The sequence below is a fragment of the Phacochoerus africanus genome, chromosome 11 (assembly GCF_016906955.1).
Source record: "Phacochoerus africanus isolate WHEZ1 chromosome 11, ROS_Pafr_v1, whole genome shotgun sequence".
NCBI classification, from domain to species: domain Eukaryota; kingdom Metazoa; phylum Chordata; class Mammalia; order Artiodactyla; family Suidae; genus Phacochoerus; species Phacochoerus africanus.
Genome location: NC_062554.1, coordinates 77,251,755 through 77,278,807, shown reverse-complemented (window position 1 = coordinate 77,278,807; position 27,053 = coordinate 77,251,755). Strand labels below are relative to the sequence as shown.

The following is a 27,053-nucleotide window of genomic DNA, read 5'->3' as shown; positions in this document are numbered from 1 at the left end:
CCAAGTAGTATCCATGAGGATGCAGGTTCAATCCCTGGCCTTACTCAGAGGGTTAAGGATCAAGCAATCCTGCAAGCTGTGGCAAAAGTCACAGACGCGCTCCGACCCCATGTTGCTGTGGCTGTGGCATAGGCTGGCAGCTGGAGCTCTGATTCAACTCCCAGCCAGGGAACTTTCATATGCTGCAGGTATGGCCATAAAAAGAAAAAAGAGAGAGACGTTTTTTGGCCACAGGCATGCAGAAATCCAGGGCTAGGGATCAGACCTGCACCACAGCAGTGACCTAAGCCACAGCAGTGACAATGGATCCTTAACTGCTAGGCCACAAGAGAACTTAAAAAAAAAAAAAAAAAAAACTTTAAAAAAAGACTTTAAAACTATGAACTTGGGATAATAAAAGGAAATATATACATTTCAGTTTTTCTCCCAATTTTCCATGTTTAAAAAAAAGGAATTATAATTTCATGTATTGCCTTCAGCATTTTTGAAAATGGCACATTTTAAAATATGCAATGCATGAAGATATGTGAGTCATATAGATGAGTTACTTGAAATCTATATTAAGACCATATTATCATTAGCAGGACTGCTGACAATAAAATAGCTGGTTCCTATTAGTATGGGAATCTCCTGCTAATGTCAGTAATCCACTCCTGAAAACTGAACACATAGGAAAACACCTCAGGGAGCCTATTCCTCATTACTTTAGATGAGGAAAATTATACGCTACATATCAATCTGAACCCACCAAACAACTTTTTAAAATATAACTAAAACACAGTAAAATGCCTACATATAAATAGCAAACTATGACATTAGTAAGTTAAATATCTTTCCTGATCTAAACAATCCACATGGTTGTTCACCTGTTGCTTTGTAGCAGTAACATCGCCTCCTTGGCACCAGCAATATCCAAGATACACACCCTTTTTGATGCCACTAGGCATACCTTTCAATATGTTTCTATATGACTCTGGCAACCTAGTTATTTCATTTGAAATGTTGCTCAAGACTACATCTACACATTGTTTTGTTAACAATTGAATTGTCAGACACAAACGTACATTTTGTCTATAAATACATCAGTTGAAGAACTATACACACACACACACACACACACACATATATATAGTCTATGAAGATTGGACATTAATTACCAAAAGGGGTTCTACCGAAAAAGGATTATCCAGGAGGATGCAGCATTACAAGCACACCTGTCAAACATCAGTCCAGACATTTATAGCTGCAAATAACAGAAGTCTATCTAAAAGTGCCTTAAACTTTAACCAAGGAACTTATTATCTCACTGAACAGGAAGCCCCAAGGTCAACAGTTCCCAGGCTAGTAAATATATCCACTCAGGAGTGTCAGCATGGACCAGGTTGCTTCTTTAATTCATTCTTCTGTCTTCGACATGTTATCTTTGCCTTAGGCCACATCCTCTCAGCAAAGATGACAACCATGGAGGTAACCTCATCAGGCATTTCAGCCAGACAAAAGAGCAGCCAGGAAAGGGGTCACTCTCCCTTCAGTATCTGCCTATGAGCTTTTCAGCCAACCTTCCCTCATGTCCAGTTACAATGGTCAAAGGTTCCCATTTGAAGTTAACTGCTGGCCAGGTGGAATGGGCCACCCTGACTGGCTTAGACAAATCAGAACTGGCCTCCCAGGGCTGGGAAGAAAACTAGTGTCTCCTGAAACTTGTAATCATGCAGATGAAGATGAATACTCTGAAGTGTGGAATAAGGAGGAGAAGATGTGGGGGAGACAAATCTGCTCTGAGTGCTTAGTTCAGTTTGCATTAAAACTAATAATAGATAACTAAAATTTGTATAATTTAAGTTCAGGTGATGGGTGACAGGAATTAAGAGATGTATTTTCACTGGAAAAACACCTTAACAGGAGACATTTCCAAGTCTTCTAAACAAACAGTAAATGATTTAGAAGTCATTCCAAAACCAGTTAACAATTTGTGGATGGAAGACACACTTTGTGGAAGTCAGTGTGCTGACTACTATGTAGCACACACAGCAGATGAGCTGCTGGTACGGTTTCAATTCCAGTAGTAAAACATTAAAAAGTTTAAATAACATTACAAAACAGTGCTATAGGAGTGGCTACAAGGAACCCAAACAAATGATGGGAGAAAATGTACACTATGAGATCAAAGACATCTTTCTAAAGACAAAATTTCAGAGGCATGTGACTGTAACAGGATACAGTGTGAAACAGGCCAGGCCCTCTGTCCAAAGGAAACACTGGGCCCTGGACCTGGGAGCAGAAAAATATCCTGGTTAGAACAGTGAGAGGTCTATGCAGAAGCAAACCAAGAGCAAAATGTCATTACTAATCACTGATCACATGTTTCATATAACAAGTAAAAAGTTGGGGATCTATACATATCCGTTATCATTTGCCTGTTTTTCAGTTTTGTTTTTTTTTTCCCACTGTACAGCAAGGGGGTCAGGTTATCCTTACATGTATACCAGTTTTTTTTTTTAATGAAAAAAAAAAACTAGTTGCAGCACCAAGTCCTGAATGCATCACTAGCACAGTACGCAAGTATACTAATACCCAGATGCCATAATAAGACAGAGAAACAATACCAAACTGATGACCTGCCAGGGACCCTCAAGGGACAAGTCATTCTATCACTCACCTTCAGTGTTCAATGTTATTGTTTTGTAATGATCCTTAACTTTTATTTTTGTCTGCCTTGTGATGACAACTGTAACCTCCTTAGGGACATCTCTCCTCTCTGCTCTGGATTCTACCAAGTAGTGATCATTCCCTAATGTTTATTTAGCTGCTCAAAAGTCATTCTTTTTTCTGAAGCCAAACTAGTAAAGGTGGCCAGTGGGATGTAAGCACCTCTGACAATGACTACGGGACCTCTGACATTAACATACTAAGATCTATAATACTAATACTAAGATACTATAGCCCAAGTGCTCATAGTCACGACTATGCATAGTCTTGGTATGCATAGTCACGACTAGAAAAAATGGTTATTTAACCTGTTTAGGGTCACAGTTCTTTGAGAATCTGATGAAATGCAAAGAAAGTTCTCACCTAAAAACACAAATACAAAATTTTGCCTAGAATTTTAGGATCACTCCACTCAGGCTCCTACACTTACCTTGGCAAAGAACCCCTAACACAGTGACAGTAACAGGGACAATCACCTGTTATCACAGTTATCAATTTCCTTTAAGCAATCCATCAACAAACTAATTTAGGGGGTTACAGTTTTCCTTTGGTTCTGCGAAGCCTATTTTTGGCTTGTGCATCAGGAAATAATAGATGACAGAAATAAAAATAGGTCATCCCATAAGTTTAGAGCTGAGCTATTTGACTTAGAATAGTGAAAAATCTGGAGTTCCCGTGGTGGCGCAGTGGTTAACGAATCCGACTAGGAACCATGAGGTTTCGGGTTCGGTCCCTGCCCTCGCTCAGTGGGTTAACGATCCGGCGTTGCCGTGAGCTGTGGTGTAGGTTGCAGACGCGGCTCGGATCCCACGTTGCTGTGGCTCTGGCGTAGGCTGGCAGCTACAGCTCCGATTCGACCCCTAGCCTGGGAACCTCCATATGCCGCGGGAGCGGCCCAAGAAATAGCAAAAAAAAAAAAAAAAAAAAAAAAAAGAATAGTGAAAAATCTCAGAACAATGACTCCTTTAAGTCATTACTACTATAATGTAAGGCTTTGGGCACAGAACACTAATAATTATTAAAAAATATCACACACACACACATACAATATACTTTCATATGCCGTTTTGATAGAAATACCAATTGTAGGGAATGAATCCATTTTTAACTTAACAGATAAGGAGAGAGTAGTAGCAATTCTCAATTCTTTAATAACGATCCACTAGCAATGCACACTTTAAACGTTTCAGCTTTTAGTGGATACGAATGGACTTTTGGGTGGACTCATTGCACGAGCATGCAGTGGCCTTCCAGTCTCAGTGGAGGAAAGGCTTCTATGTGCATCCCTAGGGCGCTCACCATTCCCTCCTCTACAACACACATCATTAACCAGCACAACGTTCCCTCCAGCTGAGCCTAGAGGCTGGCTCAGAATCATTCTCCCAAGTATCTCCCTGAATTGATCAAAATTAGCAAGTGGATTAAAACTTCTTTGTCCTCCTTTTTGTCAACGAAGAAGTATGTTTAAAGCTCCCTGTTATTCATCTTCCCTAACAATGTAATGAGAAAGCCAGAATGCTATTAACTTTTTATATGTAAGGAAAATGAGGCTGAAATGGTACGTAGCTTTGCTGATCACACAGCAAGAAAATGATGGAGTTTAAAATCCAAATATTATGGTTCCCAGTTCAATACCTACATTGCTTAGGGCTTGGTTCATCTACACACGATAAAATAAAATAGTAGCTTGTAGAGAACAAAAGTTTATTCATGTCTCACACAAAGGTAGAGAAAGGAAATCATTAGAGGGCTGTTGTGGCAACTCCATAGTCATCAAAGTCCCAGGCCCTTCCCAGCTTATTTTTCCACTTTCTTCACAATGCACTCTGTCCTCATGGTCCAAGATGGCTGCTAGTCCTCTGCCAAAGCATCACAGCCACATTCCACGGTGAGCAACCTTAGGGGCAGGGGAGAGATGGGACAGACGCAAGGGAGGGCAGGTACACAGCAGTGGTGTTCTGAAGGTTTTTTTGTTTGTTTTTGTTTTTTTCCTAAAGCCTGCCATATAACATTTCTTCTATCACAGTGGCCAGAAACCTCATCAAAATTCCCCATTTAACTTCAAAATGGCCACATGGCATGATAAAAATAAACATGCTATTAACTAAGAAAAAAAGAGAAACAGATATAGAAAGATGACTAGCAGTTTCTGCCCCTATATCATGCCAAACCTGAAAGAAGTGGAAAAGGTGAACCTTAAGTTGTCTGACAGAATGACTTGCAGCATAGAGTTCACTCGCTTGCTGTTTCTGTCATTTCCCGTCAATCTAGTATGAGTAGATCTGCATGCTTTTCTAGGGATACATTCAAGAGATGATGCTGCAATCACTTTTTTCATTAAAAAATAATTCTCCATTAGATGAAAGTATCAAATTCCCTCAATTTTCAAAATTGTTAATAAAATTCCAAGAAAATAAAAACCAAAATGCTACTGCACTGTTTTAAAATGGTCAGGTAGCTGATAGTTCATTACTGCCAACAGGGTAAGGTAAGGTCTCAGAATGACACACCAGAGCTCCTGTTGTGGCTCAGCAGTATCAAACCCGACTAGTAACCATGAGGATGCTGGTTCGATCCCTGACCCTGATCAACGGATTAAGGATCTGGCATTACCATCAGCTGTGGTTAGGCTGCAGACGCAGCTCAGATCCCACATTGCTCTAGCTCTGCTGTAGGCCAGCAGCTGCAGCTATGAATCAACCCCTAGCCTGGGAACTTCCATATGCTGTGGGTAGGGCCCTAAAAAGCAAAAGAAAAAGAATGACCCGCAAGGCCCATTGCACCCATTGCAAACCACCTTTCCAGACTCGTTTCTTATCAGTGGCCCTTCTATACCATTCCTCCAGGAGAACTTTACTGGCACCAACTATATCCCAGATTCTTCTGAATCTGTATACTTTATACAGTCTCTCTCACTGCCTGAAAAGGTTTTGCTCCCCTACCACATCTTATAAAAGAATTATTCCAATGGTTCTCAAATATCAGCATGAAGAACAATCACTGATATCGCCTCTTTTTTTTTTTTTTTGTCTTTTCTAGGGCCGCACCTGTGGCTAATGGAGGTTCCCAGGCTAGGGATCTAATCGGAGCTGCAGCTGCCAGCCTACACCACAGCCACAGCAACGTGGGATCTGAGCAGCATCTGCAACCTACATCACAGCCACAGCAACGTGGGATCCGAGCAGCATCTGCAGCCTACATCACAGCTCACAGCAACACCAGATCCTTAACCCACTGAGCGAGGCCAGGGATCAAACCCACAACCTCATGGTTCCTAGTCGGATTCGTTAACCACTGAGCCACGACAGGATCTCCTGTATCGCCTTTTTAAAACACTGATTCTCAGGCTATAGGTCCAAAGATTCTGTTTTGCTAGGGATGGGTCAGGTCCAAAACTCTGCAGCATTTTGAATAAGGAACAGAATGCTGGAGACAGAAAAAGTGCTCAAGAATGTTCAGTCAATGGTTACTACAACAAGAAAAAACTATATCACCCTAATTGAAGATGTTTCCCGCTAGCTTAGTTTATTACAGAACGCTATTCTGATGTAATACCATAATTCTATCATGATACAATAAAGGAAGACCCATTTTTCAGAAAGCCACATTTGTAAAGAATAATGGGTGACCCCAGAAAGAATGCTTACCCTCATAATATGCTTTGGTTGCATTCAGTGGAAAAAACAGATTCCAAATAAGATAATAACTTAAATATAAAAGAATTCTGCAGTATTATTAAGATTACTAGGAAAGCAATATTCAGTTCTTCCAACCCTATCTGAATTATTAGTACAAATTACAAGGCTTACACTGTGTGTTCTACTTAAGAGTCTCATTGTCACCATTTATTTCCTCAACAGAAGGAAATAAGAATAAACTTTAAAATATAAAAGCTATTCATCGCAATTTTTCAGTTAAATAGTCTCACATGTGGAAGATAAAACATTCTGAAAGCCTCTGAGGAAATACTAGAGGAAACTCCTTTATGGAATATGGCATGCATACTTAACATTGTTTTCCCCTGGCTGATATTGTACTGAAGAAGTGCCCTTCAGGAAACAGTAGCAAGTAAACTAGTCAATTACCCTCAAAGAGCTGTGCTTCAACTCTGACTGCCTGATAGTTCAAAGAAAAAGTACCTCAGAGTTGCTCAGAAGAGTTTACAGGTGTTAACCTATCAAATACCTTTACCTGCAGTCACTCTGGATGCCCTAGGGCTAAGGACAAAAAGAATGACAGGCCACTTGGAATTCATATTTATATAATTAACAAAATGCTTTCCAACTGCTTCCCTGATTAAAAAAATGTTTAGGAGTTCCCATCGTTGCTCAGTGGAAACGAATATGACTAGCATCCATAAGGATGCAGGTTTGACCCCTGGCCTCACTTAGTGGGTTAAAGATCCAGTGTTGCTGTGAGCTATGGCATAGGTAGCAGCCACAGCTTGGATCTGGTATTGCTGTGGCTGTGGCATAGGCCGGTGGCTACAACTCTGATTTGACCCCTAGCCTAGGAACCTCCATATGCCACGGGTACGGCCCTAAAAAGACAAAAGACAAAATAAAAAAGTTTAAGGTCCCCAAAACATTACTTTAAAAACCAGATTTCCTTTCTTAGAATTTTGAAGCTTTCTGTTCTTTACCTGCTTAATGTTGAAAGGAAGTATGTTTAACCCAGAAATTCTGTGGTTTTATTTGCTTTTTGTCTGTTTATGACTCAATTGCAGTGGAAGAGAAATTGTAACTTTGTATTTTTATGAGGTCTTTTGCAAAGTATCTTAACAGGTTATTTGATGGTGTACAATTACTAAATTACAGAGAGTGAACTGCTAGTGGTTCTCTGACCTGCAGGCATAGAAGAACTCTCTGGGGGACTCTGAAAAAATACTAGTGTCTGGGCCAAACCCCAGGCCCATCTAATTAAAACGTAGGGATGAGGGCCCAGCACCAGTAGATTTTCGAAGTGCCCCCTAATTCGCAAGAGGATTAAATTCACTGAGTTAGGAGACAGATTCCCAGTTTACATTTGAGTTTGACGAGACTACTAAATCCCAGAAAGAACCGGCAACTTTCTCACAACTAATTATGTGCAACAGAGGGCTAGGCTCTGCTTCTCTGCCCAGCAGACAACTCTCTCCGGCCCCATGAAGCTCCATCTCACCCTGCACATTTGAGGAGACAAGGCAGGGGGGAATACCCGACATGGGACAGCCTGGCCTGAATGGTTTCACCTCTGAGTGCCTCGAGATTAATAGGTGAACCAGAATTAAGAACCAACAAACATAAAAATTCTATTAATTCTGTTAGACACAGGATTCCACATTTCTTAACGGGAAAATAAACAACTGCATGATAAAGTTAGTTGAAAAATCCTGGCACACACTTCCTTTAGAATTGAAAGGTCAAGAACAAAAACACAGACTGCCAAGTAAATTCCCTGCAATTTGAGTTTTTCTGAATATCACAATACATGGGTAAAGAGATATTAATAGGGTTCGATGCTTTTTTAATCCATAAACATTCTATTTTTTAAAGAAGATTTGCTATACTTCTGTTGTAAGAACAGGGAGTAAAAATAGGAAGCACATGGTGAAAATCCGTTTAGTTTTTGTCACTGTTGTTTTAATTAAAGGCTTCAGTCCTAGACAGAATCAAAGTGACTTACTGTCCCTCATTCCTTGGAATGTAAAGTTTTATTATACAACCTAGATTTCTACTTTTAAACAGAGGGAAAAGTACAGATGAAGAGATTACCTAAAAAGTTTCATTTAAAAATGTGATAGTTTAACTTTAGTGTTTAAACATGATTTGAATGATTACAATGATGAGGAATTCAGTAGACAATCTTAAAAATAACTCACTACTTCCCCAAATCAGATTTATCATTTAAACTGGAAAACAGAAGGTGAGAGTAAAATTCTTATTGCAATATCAGTGCTTAAAAGATGAAACCCAAGCTGCTGTGAATAACCTGATTCTAAATTCAATCACTTTTACAAAATAATTAGCTTAATGGAAACTAGAAGTTCTTATGCCCTACTTTAAGAAACACCTGCATATTCTGAAAAACATGATGAATTTCAGTTATACTGTAACCCAATTCCTTTAATCTCTGTAATAGTGTTTGCCTAGTTTCATTCTGCCTGCTGCAAAGTTATACTGAGTATATAGTCACCAACATTAGTGAACCCAACAGCACTCCAAAGCATTCCTTTTTATTTTATTTTCTATGGGTTTTTTTGTTGCCTTTATTTATTTATTTATTTATTTATTTATTTATTTATTATAACATAATAAGCTAATTCATGCCTTTGTCTTAGTTTTAGAAGGAATTATATGCCAATATCTAGGCAACAGATTACCCTTTTTCCTAATTTAAGATAACTATGAGGTTGCATACAATGGTAGGAAATTTGTAATCAATTTAAAAATAACATCTTAAAAGTGCAATTAAACATGTCATAACAGAAGAAAACCCTGGTAATTACAAATAGTACCACGCTTGCTGGGGTTTTAAACAGTAGTATAAGACTAAGAAAAATCGCCACCCAGTGATGCAAATGAAAACTGCAATTTGTTTTTGTGTAAAATGAGCACCCTAGAGGATTACTTCAACTTCATTACTGAATGAACAGATAGCTATTACCTTCTACTGTGAATAGGAACTGGTTACATGGGAAAGGATGTTTTTCAACTAGACTTTTTTTTCTTGTGATTATTTAGCACACTCAACATTTTACAAAGGCTAAAAGCTTGGAAACCTTTACAGGGAAAAAGCTTTCCATCCGAAAGTGAGCTAAGAGTATACGAGCAACTCAGCAACTTAAATTATTATTTCTGTTATTAATAAAAGTGCTTAGGCTCTGCCTGGACCCTGAATTTCAAGCCATGGGGTGTCAGCAACTCAGCAATGCCATCTAATAACTGTGACCTGAAACCTATTTATGTTAAGCAGGAAGGCTTGCCTAGGGGAAAAGGTATTCTCAAGAGGGAAAAAAAGTAGATAATTTATACCTTTAACAGTATAATTTGCTCTGACCTTTTTAGAAACACAAAATAAAGGTCAAATAAGATGATAATCTAACAAATTCTATAGAATCCATATTGATGAGATATTATTGCTATAAATATAATCTTTCTAGGTCTTTAGTTAGTTGTATCATTTAGAAGTTAATAAACACACAAAACCACTCATGTGCATTCATTTTCCTGCAATGTATCTATTGCACTTAAAGACAAAGAAAGTTATATGGATACATGATAACCAAAACACACAGTGTGAAAGTATGGAGTCATGCTAGTGAAAGCACTTCCTATCTACCATTTGAGCTACCTGATATTTTCCAAAATGCTCTGAGATTGAAGTAGCTATTACATATGTCAGTACAGAACCATATGATAAAAAGAGTAACTTAGCAGAACAAGTTAGTTTTTTAAAAAGGAGGTTATTATCTTATTTTTAAAGATAACTAACTATATTCCTAATTATCTATACTGACTTTTATCAGTCAATTCAGTGAAGGACTTAACTGTTGAAGGATTTTTTTACTAACTAAACAATCTACAATAGCCCCTAGGTTTGCACAGAGGATTGGTTCCAGGACCATCCCCCATACCTAAATCTGTGAATTCTCTAGTATCTTATATAAAATGGAGCAGTGTTTGCATACAACCTATGCATATCTTAGCATATATTGTAAATCATCTCTAGATTACTTATATCTAATACAATGTAAATGCTACATTAAATAGTTGCTGGGCACATGGCAAATCCAAGTTTTGCTTTTTGTGGAACATTCTGGATTTTATTTCTTTAAATATTTTCAATCTGCAGCTGGCTGAACACACAGATACAGAATCTATGGATACAGAGGGCTGAATGTATACCATCTTCTGACCTCAACTTCATTAAGGAGATTATAGTTTTCTACAGTGTTTTAAAATATTTGAAATATTAAATAGTGCAAAGTTTGGGGCAAAGTTCAAACCAAACTTTAGGAATAATAATACAACCAGCCCTCTTTCTTTTATTAAAAACAAACAAACAAAAAAAAAACCTCAGCTTTTTGCCTTCTAAACATAATTTAAAATTTTTTAAATGTCACTAACATCTTAAAATTTATGACACATGATATTTTAAAAAACAGGGTGGGGAGGAGTGTAGTGAATAGCTTAGTGGTTAAAAGGACAGACTCTGAAGTTAGCACTCCTAACTCCAGAGCTGCTATATGTAAGTGGAAGGAACTTTGAAGTCTCCCCTATAGATGGAGATGTAACAAAACTACTTCATTCACACAACTGACCTAAGCATATTACATAGACTAATTCATTTAATCCCCCAATAACCCTATTGGGTTGGTACTTATGCTTGTTTTCTAGATAAGCTAAATGATAACTAGGAGGTTATGTAACCTGTCCAAAATGGTGAAAGGTGACAGACATACCAACCCAAAATATACCACTTTGGCCTAAGGACTATTTTGGTGCTAAAGGGTCTTGAAAAACATCAGGTGCAAAAAGGGCACTCTGACCTTCCCTTTTCTTCCTGAAAGCAGGAGCTGAAAAAGCCCATAAGGAAAACGGCAGGAGGAAAGAAACATTCTTACTACCAGAGATGGGGAGTCAGGGCAAGAGAACTCACCACAATTAGACACTGTCAAAGTAACCCTCATCATCCTATACTCTGTCCACATATTTCAGTTACTCTTCCACAACTGCTTCTTTGTTCAACCTGGTATATAAGCACCTAGGTTCTGCCATGTCTTTGGGTCTTCCTTTTGCTTTGAGGCTCTAATGTACATATAAAAATCTGTATGCTTTTCTTCTGTTAATCTGTCTTATGTTTATTTAATTCTTGGGTGCAGGCAGAAACCATAAGAGGGAGAGGTAAAGTTTCACTTCCCCTGTAATGGAAACTCCAGTAAGTTGTGAAGCAGGGTACAAACCCATGGGGTCTGGCTCAGTTCAGCATTCTATCTGCACTTCACTGGGGGCCTCTGAGGTGCTCCTGAGAACGAAGAGACATGGTGAAGCTGATGAAAAGAAAGAAGACAGAGGAAAATGAGAGTTGAGATGTGATGCTGACTGACAGCATCAAAACTTCAGGAGAGTAGGAGTTCCTATTATGTTTCAGCAGGTTACAAATCCGACTAGTATCCACGAGGATGTGGGTTCGATCCCTGGCCTTGCTCAATGGGTTAAGGATCTGGTATTGTCACGGCTGTGGCGTAGGCTGGCGGCCCCAGCTCCAACTTGACCCCTAGCCCAAGAAACTTCCATATGCCACAGGTGTAACCCTAAAAAGCAAAAAACAAAACAAAAAAACTTCAGGAGAGTAACTAAGCTCACAGAATAGTACATACACAAGGATTTTTCATGGGAAAATGGTGGAGGAATGTGGAGCTTTGCACCTGGGGAAAAAAGACACTAAACAGAGATAAGCATCAGCAGACATGGAAGCTGAAGGACCAAGAGGCCTCAGCCAACATCTCGGGGTCTTCTCTTGCTTGGATCATTTGAATGAGGGTGTAATAGCAGCCGCACGTGAAATTAAATGGCAATCCTAGGACCAGGATGGAAGTGATGCTTCACCATGATTGCCCAACCTCAAGATGCAAGGTGCATGGGTCAACACTGATCCTGCTCAGTCCAATATGGCCCTGGAAAACCCCCTCCAAATAAAGCAGGTTAGCTTTTGAGAAAATGCACCATTAGAGCTTAGATATATCCGATGGAGCAGCTGGTACATGAAGGCGTTTTAGCAGAATTAACTGCTGGAAATCCCCTCATGGATTAGCAAATTTGGAAGTTTGTCTTCAGAGGCTCATGAAAAGACCGCGTCTTAAGCTAGTCTTTCCTAGAAGAAGAAAATTCCACAATAGAAGCTTCACCCCCTGAGGCAGAAGACCCTGGAAGTGGGGCCTCTGCTGGGCTAGTTTCTAAGACAGGCAGTGAAACCTCTTCAAGCTACCAGGCGCTGGAGGAGATTTTAGAAAGAGCAACCCCAGGGGCTTTTTCCCTTGTGGTTAAAACTTGCCTCTGCAATGCTACAGAGTAACAGGCCACAGAGCCAGAGAAGTGAAGAAGGACATATCAAGCCTTCTTGAGGTCCAGGTGTAGAAGCTCTAAGTGCTCTCACAGTCACATCTTTTACATGGTTATTTGATAGCAAAGAGAATAATGTTCATTTCTAATCATGAATTAAGAGAAAAGAGCAAAGTTATCTGCGTATGTCTTAGGAACACAGAGTTATTCCAAAATGAGGAATAAAGAACAGAGTTGGGAAAATCAGGCTTTGCTGAAGCAAATTTCTGAATTTACTATAAAACTCCCAAAGAGGCAGAAGTTTCACAGGAGACCAGAGGCATCTCTCAAGGTTTTAGTGGGGCTAACTAAAGGGAAGCAACACTGACTCACAGCTTCAGAAACAGAAGTTAGGTTTGACAGAGCCAGTTCTAACTTGGAAGCCAGGGCACAAATTCCTGACACTGAAAGAAGGGCCAGAGAAGCAGCTGTGTCCATGGCATCCCGCTTTATCCCAGACAGGAGGCTCCCCAGAAAAACCACAAGCCCTGGTCAGACTACGCTCCACTCCTTTGCCTCAGATGAGTGGATGTGGTCAGAGAGAAAGTATCTGACCACCCTGGCTATTGCCATGGGAAGCAGATTCAGAGAAATACACAGCCTGCCACAACTTGACTATGGAAAAGGTGGGATATTCTACGGTAAGTATTAGTCATGAGAAAAGCTCTCTTCTGGCCTTCCAGAGGCTAAGGCCAAGAAATGGAAGAGGGTTTTGGGGGTAAAAGGTTGTGTCCCTTCTTCAGGGGAAACCAGCTCCTACAGAGAAGGGCTGAAGAGGCAGAGACCCACCTATACGTCTATACGACTGAACGTGTGGAATCAGAGGCTTGGCCTGGACTTGGCTCTGGCAGAGCCTAAACTGAAGATTCAGGATTACCTGTAAATCCAAGGAGTCATCCTCCACCTCTCAAGCCATACAGAGCATTTGCCAAGGCCAGCGGACCCTGGGCTGACTGGGCCAAGATAAAGACAGAAGAGTTTGGAAGGGGAGACACCTGAGAAACATTGCCAGGAACAAACACTCTAAGTTCATGCAAACCCTCTCAGAGAAGCTGAATTTGGTGGGAGGAAATCCAGACCAGAACAGGATGCATGTCACAAGGGGACACTGGGTCTTTGCTCCTCCTCACCAACCTGGAAGGAGAGAACTTCTGGGAAGAACTATCCAAGGACTGAAAATCTCTTCCTTGGGGAAAGACACAATGACTTGAAGGAAATGTTATTTTTCAGAATTCCCCTTGGGAAAAGCATAGTATTTGGTTGAAAGAAATATTTTTAAAGCCCCTAAAATCTTCATAACTAGTACGTATTAATTTTCTAATAGAACATAAACTCATCTTAACATTTAGGAGACACTATTTGATATATGTAGATTTAAAAGTATACTTCAACACTGTTGGAGGAAATGCAAATTGGTGCAGCCACTATGGAAACAGTAGGGAGGTACCTCAAAAAACTAAAAATTGACTACTGTATGATCTAACAATTCCACTCCTGGGTATATATCTGGAAAAAGTGAAAACACTAATTTGAAAAGATACAAGCACCCCAAAGTTCATAGCAGCACTCTTTACAATAACCAAGACATGGAAATATCCCAAGTGCCCATCAACAGACAAGTGGAAGATGTGGGATGTGTCTACACACACACGCACTCCCAATAGAATATGGAGTCCATAAATATTTAGCCATAAAAAAGAATCAAATTCGCTATTTGCAGCAACATGGATGGACCTGAAGAGTATTATGCTTAGTGCAGTAAGTCAGACAGAGAAAGATAAACACCATATGATAACACTTATACGTGAAATCTAAAAATAATACAAATGAATGTATATGCAAAACAAAAAGAGACACAGTTATATAAAACAAACTTGGGGTTACCAAATGGGAGATGGAAGAGGGGAGAGGCAAATTAGGGGTATGGAATTAAGAGATACAAATTCCTGTATATAAAATAGATACAGGATATACTGTACAGCATAGGGAATTATAGCCATTATCTTGTAATAACACTTAATGGAGTATAATCTAGAAAGACAAATACCATATGTTATCACTTATATCTGGAACCTAATGTACAGCACAAATGAACCTTTCCACAGAAAAGAAAATCATGGACTTGGAGAACAGACTTTGGTTGCCTACGGGAGGGGGAAAGAGTGGGATGGATTGGGAGCTTGGGGTTAATGGATGCAGACTATTGCTTTTGGAATAGATTAGCAATGAGATCCTGCTGTGTAGCTCTGAGAACTATGTCTAGTTACTTACGACGGAGCATGATAATGGGACAAAAGAGCAATGTATACATGTATATGTAAGTGGATCACCATGCTATACAGTAGAAAAAAAAATGTATTGGGGAAATAACAATAAAAAAATAAAAACATTTAAAAAACATTTAATGGAGTATAATCTAAAAATATTGAATCACTATGCTGTACACCTGAAACTAACACAATGTATAAATCAAAAATGTATACTTCATTCAGCACCTATTTATTGGATGCCTAATTTAATTTCAGATGCTAACTGAAGAATCAAGGCTTGGTGCTACTTATAAAACAGAACTTGAATTTATCAAGAATTCTTCAAGACTTACAGTTTTTCTTAATTAAAAAGGTTGCCTGACTTACTGGATAGAAAAAAATGGGATGATTTTATAAGCTGAATTTGAAAGACACATCCAAACCAATATATAGGAAGAGTCTAATTTAATGACAATATGTCAAGTGACTGATGACATATTTTTATAGATTTCACATACACAAACTAATTTGGGAATTAGTAGGAAATAATTTAAAAATCAATCATGTAACTTGCAAGTAATCTTTCAAAGGGTAAATAATTCATGTAATTACGATACTGTTTCTTAAAAAGACTCACCTAAAAGGACAAATCCATCTGCTTCCATCTCTGGTACTGAGGGCTTTTTAGATTCCGGAGGCTTTCTGAAGAAGTGAAACATTGCTGCTTCTGCTGTTACCTGAAATAGAAACACTATCTACTGTCAAATTCAGATGGAACTGCAAAACTCTTACCCTTCATAGTAAGAAGCCAAATATAAAGATATCACAACAGTTACTGCTAGGAATTCTATTATCAAACTTAAAAACTCGAACCCTCTCTAGGTTTCAGAAGACAAAGCCAGAAATTAAGGAGCAGGGACTTGCAGTTTGAAATCTGTGTGCCTTGAACCATGCAACCTCTCTCAGTTTTGGAACCTGCAAGAAACAGCCCAAGAAATCACTACAAGTAAAACTAAAATCAACAGATAACACCAGAAACTGGAAGGATCTCAGTAACCATAAATCAGATACTAGACTGAGGAAAGGAAAAAAAAAAAATCTGTCCAGGTTCCTCAACATGCCATAACCAGTTTAAGCCTCATGAAACAAGTCATCTGGAGAAAAAAAAAAAAAAAAAGGAGGCACTTCAAACTGCCTTGACAGTTGGTTATCTGGTTCAGACACTCAGGGACAGCATACACTGTAAAACTGCAGCCGACTTTAAATTCCCATCAGTGCAGATATCTGTGTGGGTGAGATGACCGCATCTTCCCCGCCCCCAGAACACACACACACCCTTCTCCTCTCCGCCCTCTGGTCTTGGCACATTCAGCTTTGTACACTCAAGCAGGGCAAAATCCTACAAAACAACCAGGAGGGAAGTTGAAGGGAACTTGGGAGGACATGTCACATTCTGAGGACAGTCCCTATATATATAAGCAAAGAGATATAAGTGACAGCACAGGAAACATCCTGGTGCCAGCAAGTGCCCTATATTTCAGTTTCATACTTTCTACTCACCCCAGAAAATCAAGTAGGGAGGGTAAGCATAGATTTTGTCTAAGCGAAAGCCTTCTAGAAATTGCGAATTGCCCCAGGATTTGTGTAGGTCAATCTGCCCTGAGTTGCAGATCCAAATGGATGGTAAGAGAGCCAATTAAATTTGCCAAGCTCCCAATGTAGGAGGCACAGTACCAAAACGCCTTACAGACTCTATCTCCTATACTCTAATAATCACCCTATCAGGTACATATAATTATTTACAATGTATAAGTGAAAGAACTAAATAGGTTAAATAGTGATGCAAAGCTATGTGGCTAGTAAGTAGCAGAGAGCTATAAATTTTTTTTCTTTTTTGGCCACCCCGAGGCATATGGAATTCCCAGGTCAGGGATCAGATCTGAGCTCAATTGTGACCTATGCCATCGCTGGATCCTTAATCCACTGTGCTAGGCCAGAGGTTGAACCTGTGTTCCAGTGCTCCAGATACACCAATGATACCATTGCACCACAGTGGGAACTCCAGCAGAGCTGTAATTTTAAACTAAGTCTTTTTGGCACCAAGACTGAATGCTTTCATCAACAAAGCACCAAAGACAAGGGGCCCTTAACATTATGGCATCTGTGTTGGACTTTCATATCATATTTCCCAATATTAATCAAACACATTTAATTCCATTTCTGTCATTCTAAATCCCTACTTTCCTAAGCTTTATTTATTAGCTCTCTGTTCTGAAGACATATGCTAATGCCACATGCCACATGCCACATGCCCAAGGCCTTACTTACTTTATATTTCATGAACATGTATTAAGTGCTGAGACCAGTTCCTGACCAGGCCCTGCAAATGCAGCACTCAACTTACATTTAGGGGAACAAACTGCCATCTCAGCCCACCCCATTTTAGAGGCCATCCCAGGCGAAATTAAGAGGAAGTCAAGAGCCTCATCCCCAAAGTGGAGGAGGCCTGTAACAATCCTGCTGCCCCAGCTGAGTACACGGGAAGCCCCAAGTACGCATGCCTCTGATATGCATGGCATTAACAGTGGCCTTCTTCTGCTTGGAGCTGTCAAGCATGTCCCAGTCTCATTGCCTTAGGTACCACTTCAGCATTTTAAAAAGTGCCTCCAATGAGCAAACTTTACATTTATAAACAGGAAAATTTTTTTAATTTATTCTTAAAAATCCATTATCAGCCAACAGCAACACTCTTGCCTGGATGAGCTGGGACCCAACTCAAGGCCTCCTCATTCCCAACCGTGGGAATCTCAGAACTGCCTCCTTATAGACAAGGGATAGATTCATTGCCCAAGCCACAGACTGGGACAAAATCCTTGCAAATCACAAATCTGAAACAAGACATGTCTAGAATACATAAAGAATTCTCAAAACTCAATCTTGAAAAAACAAATAAAAAAAAATTGGCAAACAATATGAACATTTTCCCAACAAAGATATGGGGATGCAAAGAACCACATGAAAGGATGCTCAACATCATTAGTCAATCATCAACAGGTAAATACAAATTAAAATCTCAATGAGGTAACACTACATACCTATTAAAATATTAACAATTTAAAAGGCCTGCCGTGCTAACTATTAACAAAAATGTGGAGCAACTGGAACTCTTATACACTCTGGTAGGTGTAATAATATAATACAACCACTCTGGATAAAAGTTTGGCAGTTTCTTTTTTTTTTTTCTTTGTCTTTTTGCTATTTCTTGGGCCGCTCCCATGGCATATGGAGGTTCCCAGGCTAGGGGTCCAATCGGAGCTGTAGCCACTGGCCTACGCCAGAGCCACAGCAACGCAGGATCCGAGCCGCGTCTGCAACCTACACCACAGCTCACAGCAATGCCAGATCGTTAACCCACTGAGCAAGGCCAGGGACCAAATCCTGCAACCTCATGGTTCCTAGTCGCATTCGTCAACCACTGCGCCACGACAGGAACTCCTGGCAGTTTCTTAAAACATAAACATATACCTACCACATGATCTCACCTTCTCCTTCTAGGTATATACCTAAGAAAAATGAAAGCATATGTCCACACTTGTAAACAAATGTTATACAGTGTTTTTTGGCAAGAGCCCCAAACTGGAAACAACCCAAATGTTCAACCAAAGATAAATAGATAAACAAACTGTAGCATATCCACCATTCAGCAATAAAAAGTCATGAAGTCCTAAAATATGCTACAACATGCATAAACCTCAATAAAAATCAAGCTGAGTGAAAGAAGCCAGACCACAAAAAAAGTTCATACTGTATGATTCCATTTATATGAACATCTAGGAAATGCAAACTAATGTACAGTGACACAAAGCAGATGAGTGGTTGCCTGGGGAATGGGGAGGCCCAGGGAGGGAGAATGGGGGGTGGACGGTGGTTACCGATTACCAAGGATCACAAGGAAACTTCTGAAGGTGATAAATATACTCACTATTCTGATTGCGGTGATGGTTTCGGGGGATATAAACATGTCAAAACTCATCAAATTGTACACTTTCAACATGTGCAATTCATCATCGCATGTTGATAATACCCCAACAAAGCTATTTTAAAAAATCATTAGCATTAACATTCTAGATATTATACAAATGTTGTAGTTCACAATTACTCACAAAATTGTCTCAAGTGCTTAAACCACATTGTGTATGTTACAGATGCTGTCTCTGTATACAAAACAAGATGCTTCTTTCTCTATGCATTCCCACAAAACTGAAAAACAAAAGGACAGTGTCTTCACTTTTAATGGTACACACAGACCGCATATAGAAGCCTACCCTGAACACTATGCAGGACAGATCCTACTGCTCTGAAGGGAAGGAGGGTAGCACAAGGAATATATTTACTTTTCCCTGTTATTCTAAGACTTACCTTTCATGTAACATTACCCATGTCAAAAGGATCAAGGTAACCTGGTTTTCTCAATTTGATCATCTTTCAATTTCAACAGACTACTTGGTAATGTAAATATATCAAACAGACTATGGACCTATAAACAGCAGCCACCTAACTATAATAAGAATATATATATATTTATACACACACATATTTTTCTTCATATTTGTGCCAACATCCAATAAATATGTAAGTTTCATACTGCTGAAAAACTAAAATCCTAAACAATGTTTCATGTTCCTCCTCTTCTTCTCTTTGGTAGGTTGTGAATTGCGTGGTTATGCAAAAGTGACACAAATTTAGATAAGTTTCCTAAGCTCTTCCAAGAGATACCAAAAAAAGAAGACGGTCCATGCTTTTGATAGCTTAATCTTGAGAGACAACATTATATTATCAAAGACAGCATTAAACAGTATGAAACATTCCAGAAAGTTCAGTGAGGATTCTAAAAGCTCTATTAGCCTTCACAATCAGTAGGCTTGAATTTAACTTTATCTGATGATACAGATATAAACCAAGCAGAGAAGGAAGGCGTCTCCTGTAAAAAGGATCACCAGGAACAAAGAGCAAAGTGTGTTTAGGGGGCAACAAAGGGATTAACCTCACTAGAAGCACCCAGTTAGGGTTAGGGGTTAGGGTTAGGTTAGGTTAGGGTTAGGGTTAGAGGTGAGAGACAGAAATGAAGTCTACAAAAGAAAAACAGGCACAAATTATTGAAAGGGCTACAAAATCAATAAAATGTTAAAATATCCAGAGAGGCACACCAGATTTATTTAATAATATTATTATGAAGTCATGGATATTGAGGAAAGCAGTATTTCAAAAAGATGAAACTTTAAAAGGCTGGAGAGGGTGATGGAGAAAGTGGAGGCAAGAAGTTAGAACACTGTAGTGCAATGGAGTTCCCGGTTAACGAATCCGACTAGGAACCATGAGGTTGCGGGTTCGGTCCCTGCCCTTGCTCAGTGGGTTAACGATCCGGCGTTGCCGTGAGCTGTGGTGTAGGTTGCGGACGCGGCTCGGATCCCGCGTTGCTGTGGCTCTGGCGTAGGCCGGTGGCTACAGCTCCGATTCAACCCCTAGCCTGGGAACCTCCATATGCCGCGGGAGCGGCCCAAGTAATAGCAACAACAACAACAGCAACAACAAAAAAGACAAAAAAAAAAAAAGAACACTGTAGTGCAATGGACTAGACCAAGGTGGGAGGAGTTTGAATGTGATAGAAGGGATGTACAAACATGAAACAGGACCCTGTGACTCTCAACTCCACAAAATACTGATGGGAAGGGATTAATAAAAGATGACTGCAGTTTCAAGCCTGAAGGAATAAAGAAACTGCTATTGAGAATAAGAAAAGGAAAGAAAGAAAGGCAAGTTTATAGAAGTAAAAAATAACAAATTCCATTTCAGATAAGTGAGATGTATGGAAAACAGTGACTCGGCCAATTGGAAATACGTAAGGTGCAGTTTGGAAAACAGGACCTAGTGCTCCAGTGAAAGGAATAAGCTGGAATCTGGGAGTTGTTAGCTTATGAGCTGAGATCCCAAACATCAGTGGTATTTCAAATGGAAAATAGAAAACTTCAGAGATTAAGAGCCTGATCTCTAAGATCTCAAAGTATACTATGAAAATATATCCCCATCACCAAACCAATGCATATACTCCCATTTCTTCAAAATTTTCAAAAACATTATACTTGGCTATCATACCAGGAATAAAATGTTAACCTGACTATACTGTTTCACATTTCAAAACTGCAGAAACAACTGACCTTTTCAGCATAATCCAGGATGGTAAATTCAAATGCCAGGCAGATAAGGATGAATGAAACCAGCCCAGTCTGAGACAGGAGGAAGGGAGAAGGCAGGCTTGGTCTAAAGAGGGCACCTCTAAGGATGGGGGGAGTTGCCCAGGGAGCCTGGAGGAGGACCCCTTCCCTAAAACAAGGCTTGGAAGGTGCAGATTCAGGAACCAGTGGAAGAGGTCTGGAAGGTTTTGAGCTGGGAAAGCCTGGATTTGCACTTGCTAGATGGCCAAGGTAAATTAACTAACTAATTAATTAATTAGGACTAGGCTGAAGCTACCATTAGAGCATCTCTCCCCCCTGGGGATGATGCCAAGGCAGCCTGACACCTGGCACCTCTGGGGAATGGACAGTGAAGGTAGAAGGTTGCTTCTGCCTGAAGGTCCCTGTCTTTGATGCCTGTGTGGGACTAGAGGCCTTGGACTCAGAACTGTTGTTCTTGCTGTCACTCAGGCCTCTAGGAGAGAGAACCTTTTAGCTGAAGTATTTGTTTTATACTATTTTACCCTTTCTGGTAAATTTTCTAATTTTTGTTGTTGTTGTTGTTTGCTTTTCCAAAATGAAACCAGCAAACTTTCAAATTAAAAAATTAATTTCTGGAGTTCCCATCATGGCTCAGCTGAAACGAATCTGACTAGTAACCATGAGGATGAGGATTCGAATCCTGACCTCGGTCAGTGGGTTAAGGATCCGGCATTGCAGTGAGCTGTGGTGTAGACTGGCAGCTGCAGCACTGATTCAACCCCTAGCCTGGGAACTTCCATATGCTGCGGGTACAGCTCTAAAGAGACAAAAAAATAATAATTTCTATTTTGTGTGTGAGAGAAAGGGATACATTTGTATACTCCTAGGAAAAAAAATACGAAAAAATACACACCAAACCTGACAGTTGTTACGAGGATGCATGTCTGGCCTAAATTCACTTTATGGTTCTTTTGCAGTATTTGCTTTATTTCTAAGTCAATATCATATATTATTTTAAAATTTTTAAAAAAATTTAGAAAAAAGGTTTAAAGGTATCTTTGGCATCTCCAACCACTGTTCAATGAGGGAATGTAGGCCCAGTGTCACCAAGTCCAATATTCAACTATTATGTAAAAATCTAGTTTTTAGATGAGAGCAATAAATCAAAAGTTTTAAAAATACTCCTCAGAATGAATATACCCCCTACAGACTGGATTGGGTCTTGAGGTGGCAAAGTTTTAGACCTAGGATAAGAATGTGTCTAACAGCCTAAATCAAATCAATGTAAGGAAAAACTTGTGAAAGATTTTGAAATTTAGTGGTTATTCTGGCTACACATCTATCTGGGCTATCCCCATCTTTCTCTGTCTGACTAAGTAATGTTATAATCCTATAGAGACAGATGATTAACTTGTAGAAAAAAACATTCAAAGTCATGCAAATAACTCCTGTCCAGAGAAATGTACCTGGTAGAATGCATTGATGCTGCCCTGACTACAGTAACCAGTTTTGCGTCCATTTATAAATTCAACAGCCCCTTATGTGACTACAATTGTGTGGTGATATTTGAGTTTTCTTTTCAACCAGTAATAATATATTACTAATTTTTTCCATAACTGGTGAATCAGTTAAGTCTTTCACAGATTTCATAACTGTATCAGAGAGATGATTTTAACCTTTTTAAAAATGTATCCGTGGAGCTCCCGTTGTGGCTCAGTGGGTTAAGAACATGACTAGTATCCTCAAGGATGCAGGTTCGATCCCTGGCCTCACTCAGTGGGTTAAGGGTCTGGTGCTGCCATGAGCTGTGGTGCAGGTCGCAGACGTGGCTTGGAGCCTACATTGCTGTGGCTGTGGCACAGGCTGGTGGCTACCACTCTGAATCGAACCCTAGCCTGGGAACTTCCATATACCATAGGTGTGACCCTAAAATGATTAAAAAAAAAAAAAGTATCCGTTAATTTCAGACTATCAACTAGAAATACCCAAAGAGTATCCCCCTGTTTCCCCATCCATCTAGGTGTCTTATTATTTAAAGTTTGTGATACTGATATCATGGGGAAGAGGTACAGGTATCTAGATGAAGAAGCAAGCGGGGAACCAGAGAAGACACTTCAACTGATGTCACAGATGAACTCCACAGAACAGTCTGAAAGCCACTGAGTTAAACATAGAAATTTTATTTCCACCTCTCTGATTTATGCTCCAACTACCCATCCCCACCTCAGGAAAACACACACACACACACACACACACACACGCACGCACTCCTGAAACCAAAAAAAAGAGTCAACTCGATTCAGCGAATGATACCAGATTTTTAAACAGAATGAAATAGGAAAAAAGAAGGAGAAGGAGAAGGATGGGGAAAGAAAGGAAAGGAAAGGGGAAACAAAAAGATTATCAGAGAGTATCATGTATGGTAAGTAATGTTTATGAACTTTTGCTCTGGGGCACATGTACTAGGTCATGACATGAATGTACTTCTTACTTTGGGCTGGAGGCAAAAAAGTTTCAAAGCCACCGATTCTACTTTGGTGCTCTCACACCCCTTAAAAGAATTTTGAAAAATTATGCACTCTCTTGTACTTCTTAAGCTAACATCTAAAACCTCTCCACTGAAAATTATAAAGAATGTAGTTTCTAGCATATTATGTGTATATACTGAAATAAAGCCATGAGATCATTCTTTGAAATTTATCTAATGGAATCTATAAACACCATAACATTTTAATGTCCACCATCAACTATTTTAAAATACATTAAGTTCTTTTCTAATGAACTTGGAAATCTGATGATGTTCTTTTTTCTCCCTGAACTCCTATTTCCATTCCATTTCCACTGCTATGGAGTAGCTCAGAGATGCACTTGGAACACACCAGCACAGTTTTTTACCATATCCGGATGAATGGCAAGCTCATTTTTAAGAGTCTGTCTTCTACTTGAATACTCCAAAACTTTTCACTTGTCACCTAACCGGAAAGTGACATGATGCACATATAAAATAGCCACTAAAAACCGAAGTTATATAATTTAAATAAAAATCACTTCTCTAAGTGACCATATAGTTTCTTTGCAAAATGAGACACTGAACATGTATTATTTTCAGCCAAAATGGAACATCTAAATTAAACACCAAGTCGGAAGAACTTGAGCTACAAGCTGATGATTATAAAGCATCAGGCAAGGGAGGATTGTAGAAGAGCACAAAGGAGCTCCAGAGAAATTCACAGTACAGATTTCAACAGGGGCCAGGTTGGGACTTTATATAGTTTTTCCTTGATCCTTACAGTTTTAAATCCTTTTCCTACTTTACATTATATTAAATTAAAGGCAGGAAGAGCTTTTCAGAAATGGGATGCTCAGGATTCAAATGCAAAATCCTGAAGGATGATACAGGAAATGCTAGACTAACAGAGTATTGAGAGCAATGGGGTGGCGGTGCAGTTTGTCACCACAACCTGATGATTTTTATTATTTATTTATTTATTGTTGTTTTAGGGCCGAACTCACGGCATATGGAGGTTCCCAGGCTAGGGATCTAATCGGAGCTGTAGGGGCCAGCCTACACCACAGCCACAGCAACGCCAGATCCAAGCCGAGTCTGCGACCTACACCACAGCTCATGGCAATGCCGGATCCTTGACCCACTGAGCAAGGCCAGGGATTGAACCTGTGTCCTCACAGATGCTAGTCAGATTCGTTTCCGCTGTGCCACAACATGAATTCCATGACTTTTAACAGTTGGCTTTATTTGCCATGGAGAGCAGCACAGGGGTTTCATTTAATGATCTCAACTGCCAGCCACTCCTCATTCCCACGCAAGATACCTACCACCGGGAACTGTATGCAATCTTAGCAGTCACTGTAATAATGAAATCCTGCTATCCTGGAAGCATTATATACACTGGAATTACTAACTTTCTGGCATTTTCTCTAGCAGAACTGCTTTTCAAGCACATGATAAAGTTATTTGCAAAGTTACAAATTGACCCAAGAAAATTTTAGAACAGAATGTTCCTTCCCCATTGGATCCCTTTTCCATCACTGAACAGAGATAGTCTCAGACAATTGTACTCGCCTCCAGTGCTCTGTAAATATCACCCCCAAAGCCTTATTAGAATCATCAAGGAAGTTTTGTGTGGTTCTGCTGCTTTTGTTGGATTTGGGGATTTGGGGGGGGGTTGTCTTCCTTTTAATAAATGACTCTATTATTTTCAGAATCAAATGGTACCCTGGTAGTGATCAAGACTAACTGGCTTTTTTTCCCTCTACTGTCTCTTACTCATAAAGTGAAAAATAGGGAGTTCCTACCATGGCTCAGTGTTTGACGAACCCAACTAGTATCCATAAAGATGTGGGTTCAATCCCTGTCCCTGCTCAGTGGGTTAGAGATCTGGCGTTGCCATAAACTGTAGTATAGGTCACAGACACAGCTTGGATCTTGCATTGCTGTGGCTGTGGTGTAGGCTGGCAGCCACAGCTCTGATTCAACCCCTAGCTCAGGAACTTCCATATGCCATGAGTGTGGCCCTAAAAAGACAAGAAGAAAGAAAGAAAGAAAAGAAAGAAAGAAAAGAAAAGAAAAGAAAAGAAAAGAAAGAAAGAAAGAAAGAAAGAAAGAAAGAAAGAAAGAAGAAAGAAAGAAAGAAAAGAAGGAAGGAAAGAAGGAAGGAAAGAAAGAAAGAAAGAAAGAAAGGAAAGAAGGAAGGAAAGAAGGAAGGAAAAAGAAAAATAGAAGAGCATTAAAAAAGTCCCCAGTGATTCTACCAATTTAGGGGGCAGAAATCATCTACTATGTTAGACCAGAGTTTCTCAATCTCTTCACTCTTAGCATTTTAGACCAGATAATTTTTTGCTGTAACCACTCATCCATGAATGGATATGAGCACCTGGTATGTGATGCATTCCAGTCAGAAGACATTTTAATTTCAAGAGGTTTTTGATAAAACAAACAAAAACTTCCCTCTTTTTAATACAGTACATGTAAAAAACATAGTTGTTGTTTTTTTTCCTAAAGAAGGATAATAGTGTGAGGAAATATGGAAGTTTAGGAGATAAAGTTGATGTCTACACCACAGCCACAGCAACTCAGGATCCAAGCCATGTCTGCACATATACCATGGCAACGCCGGATCCTAAACCCACTGAGCGAGGCCAGGCATCAAACCCCCAACCTCACGGATACTAGTCAGATTCGTTTCCACTGAGCCACAACAGGACCCCCGGTGATTTCTTTAAATAATGTCCTAAGGGAGAATGAAGTAGAAACATGTGAGATCACACCTCTTTACAACTCTATAGCACAGAGAAACCTAGAATGAATAAAAATATAAAACATCAGAGTTCCCGTCATGGTGCAGCGAAAACGAATCCAACTAGGAACCATGAGGTTGCAGGTTACATCCCTGGCCTAGCTCAGTGGGTTAAGGATCCAGCGTTGCTGTGAGCTGTGGTGTAGGTTGCAGACGCAGCTTGGATCCCACGTTGCTGTGGCTCTGTCATAGGCCATCAGCAACAGCTCCGATTGGACCCCTAGCCTGGGAACCTCCATATGCCATGGGTGCGGCCCCAAAAAGATAAAAAAAATAAAAAAATAAAATAAAACACCATTCAGTGTGGATCTTTAAATGTCTCTATTTGCACATTTAAATACAACTAACATACAACAGGAACCATCGCATATAACTTCCAAAAGGACTCACTCCCCAAATGACCACTAAAAAATCTAAATCATTGACTTTCAATACAATCTCACTGCATCATCAAAAGTCTATTTCTTCCCCAAAATAAAAACAAAC

General features: G+C 39.6%; 1 protein-coding gene across 1 annotated transcript in view; it reads right to left on the bottom strand.

The window, feature by feature from the left end:
- UMAD1 (UBAP1-MVB12-associated (UMA) domain containing 1) overlaps nucleotides 1–27,053 on the bottom strand; it is a 222,918-nt gene that overhangs the window by 183,649 nt on the left and 12,216 nt on the right. Inside the window, exon 2 of the mRNA XM_047754189.1 lies at nucleotides 15,678–15,777. Within this exon, the coding sequence (XP_047610145.1) occupies nucleotides 15,678–15,759 (82 nt within the window). The 5' untranslated portion in view covers nucleotides 15,760–15,777. The remainder of the gene's footprint in view (nucleotides 1–15,677; nucleotides 15,778–27,053) is intronic.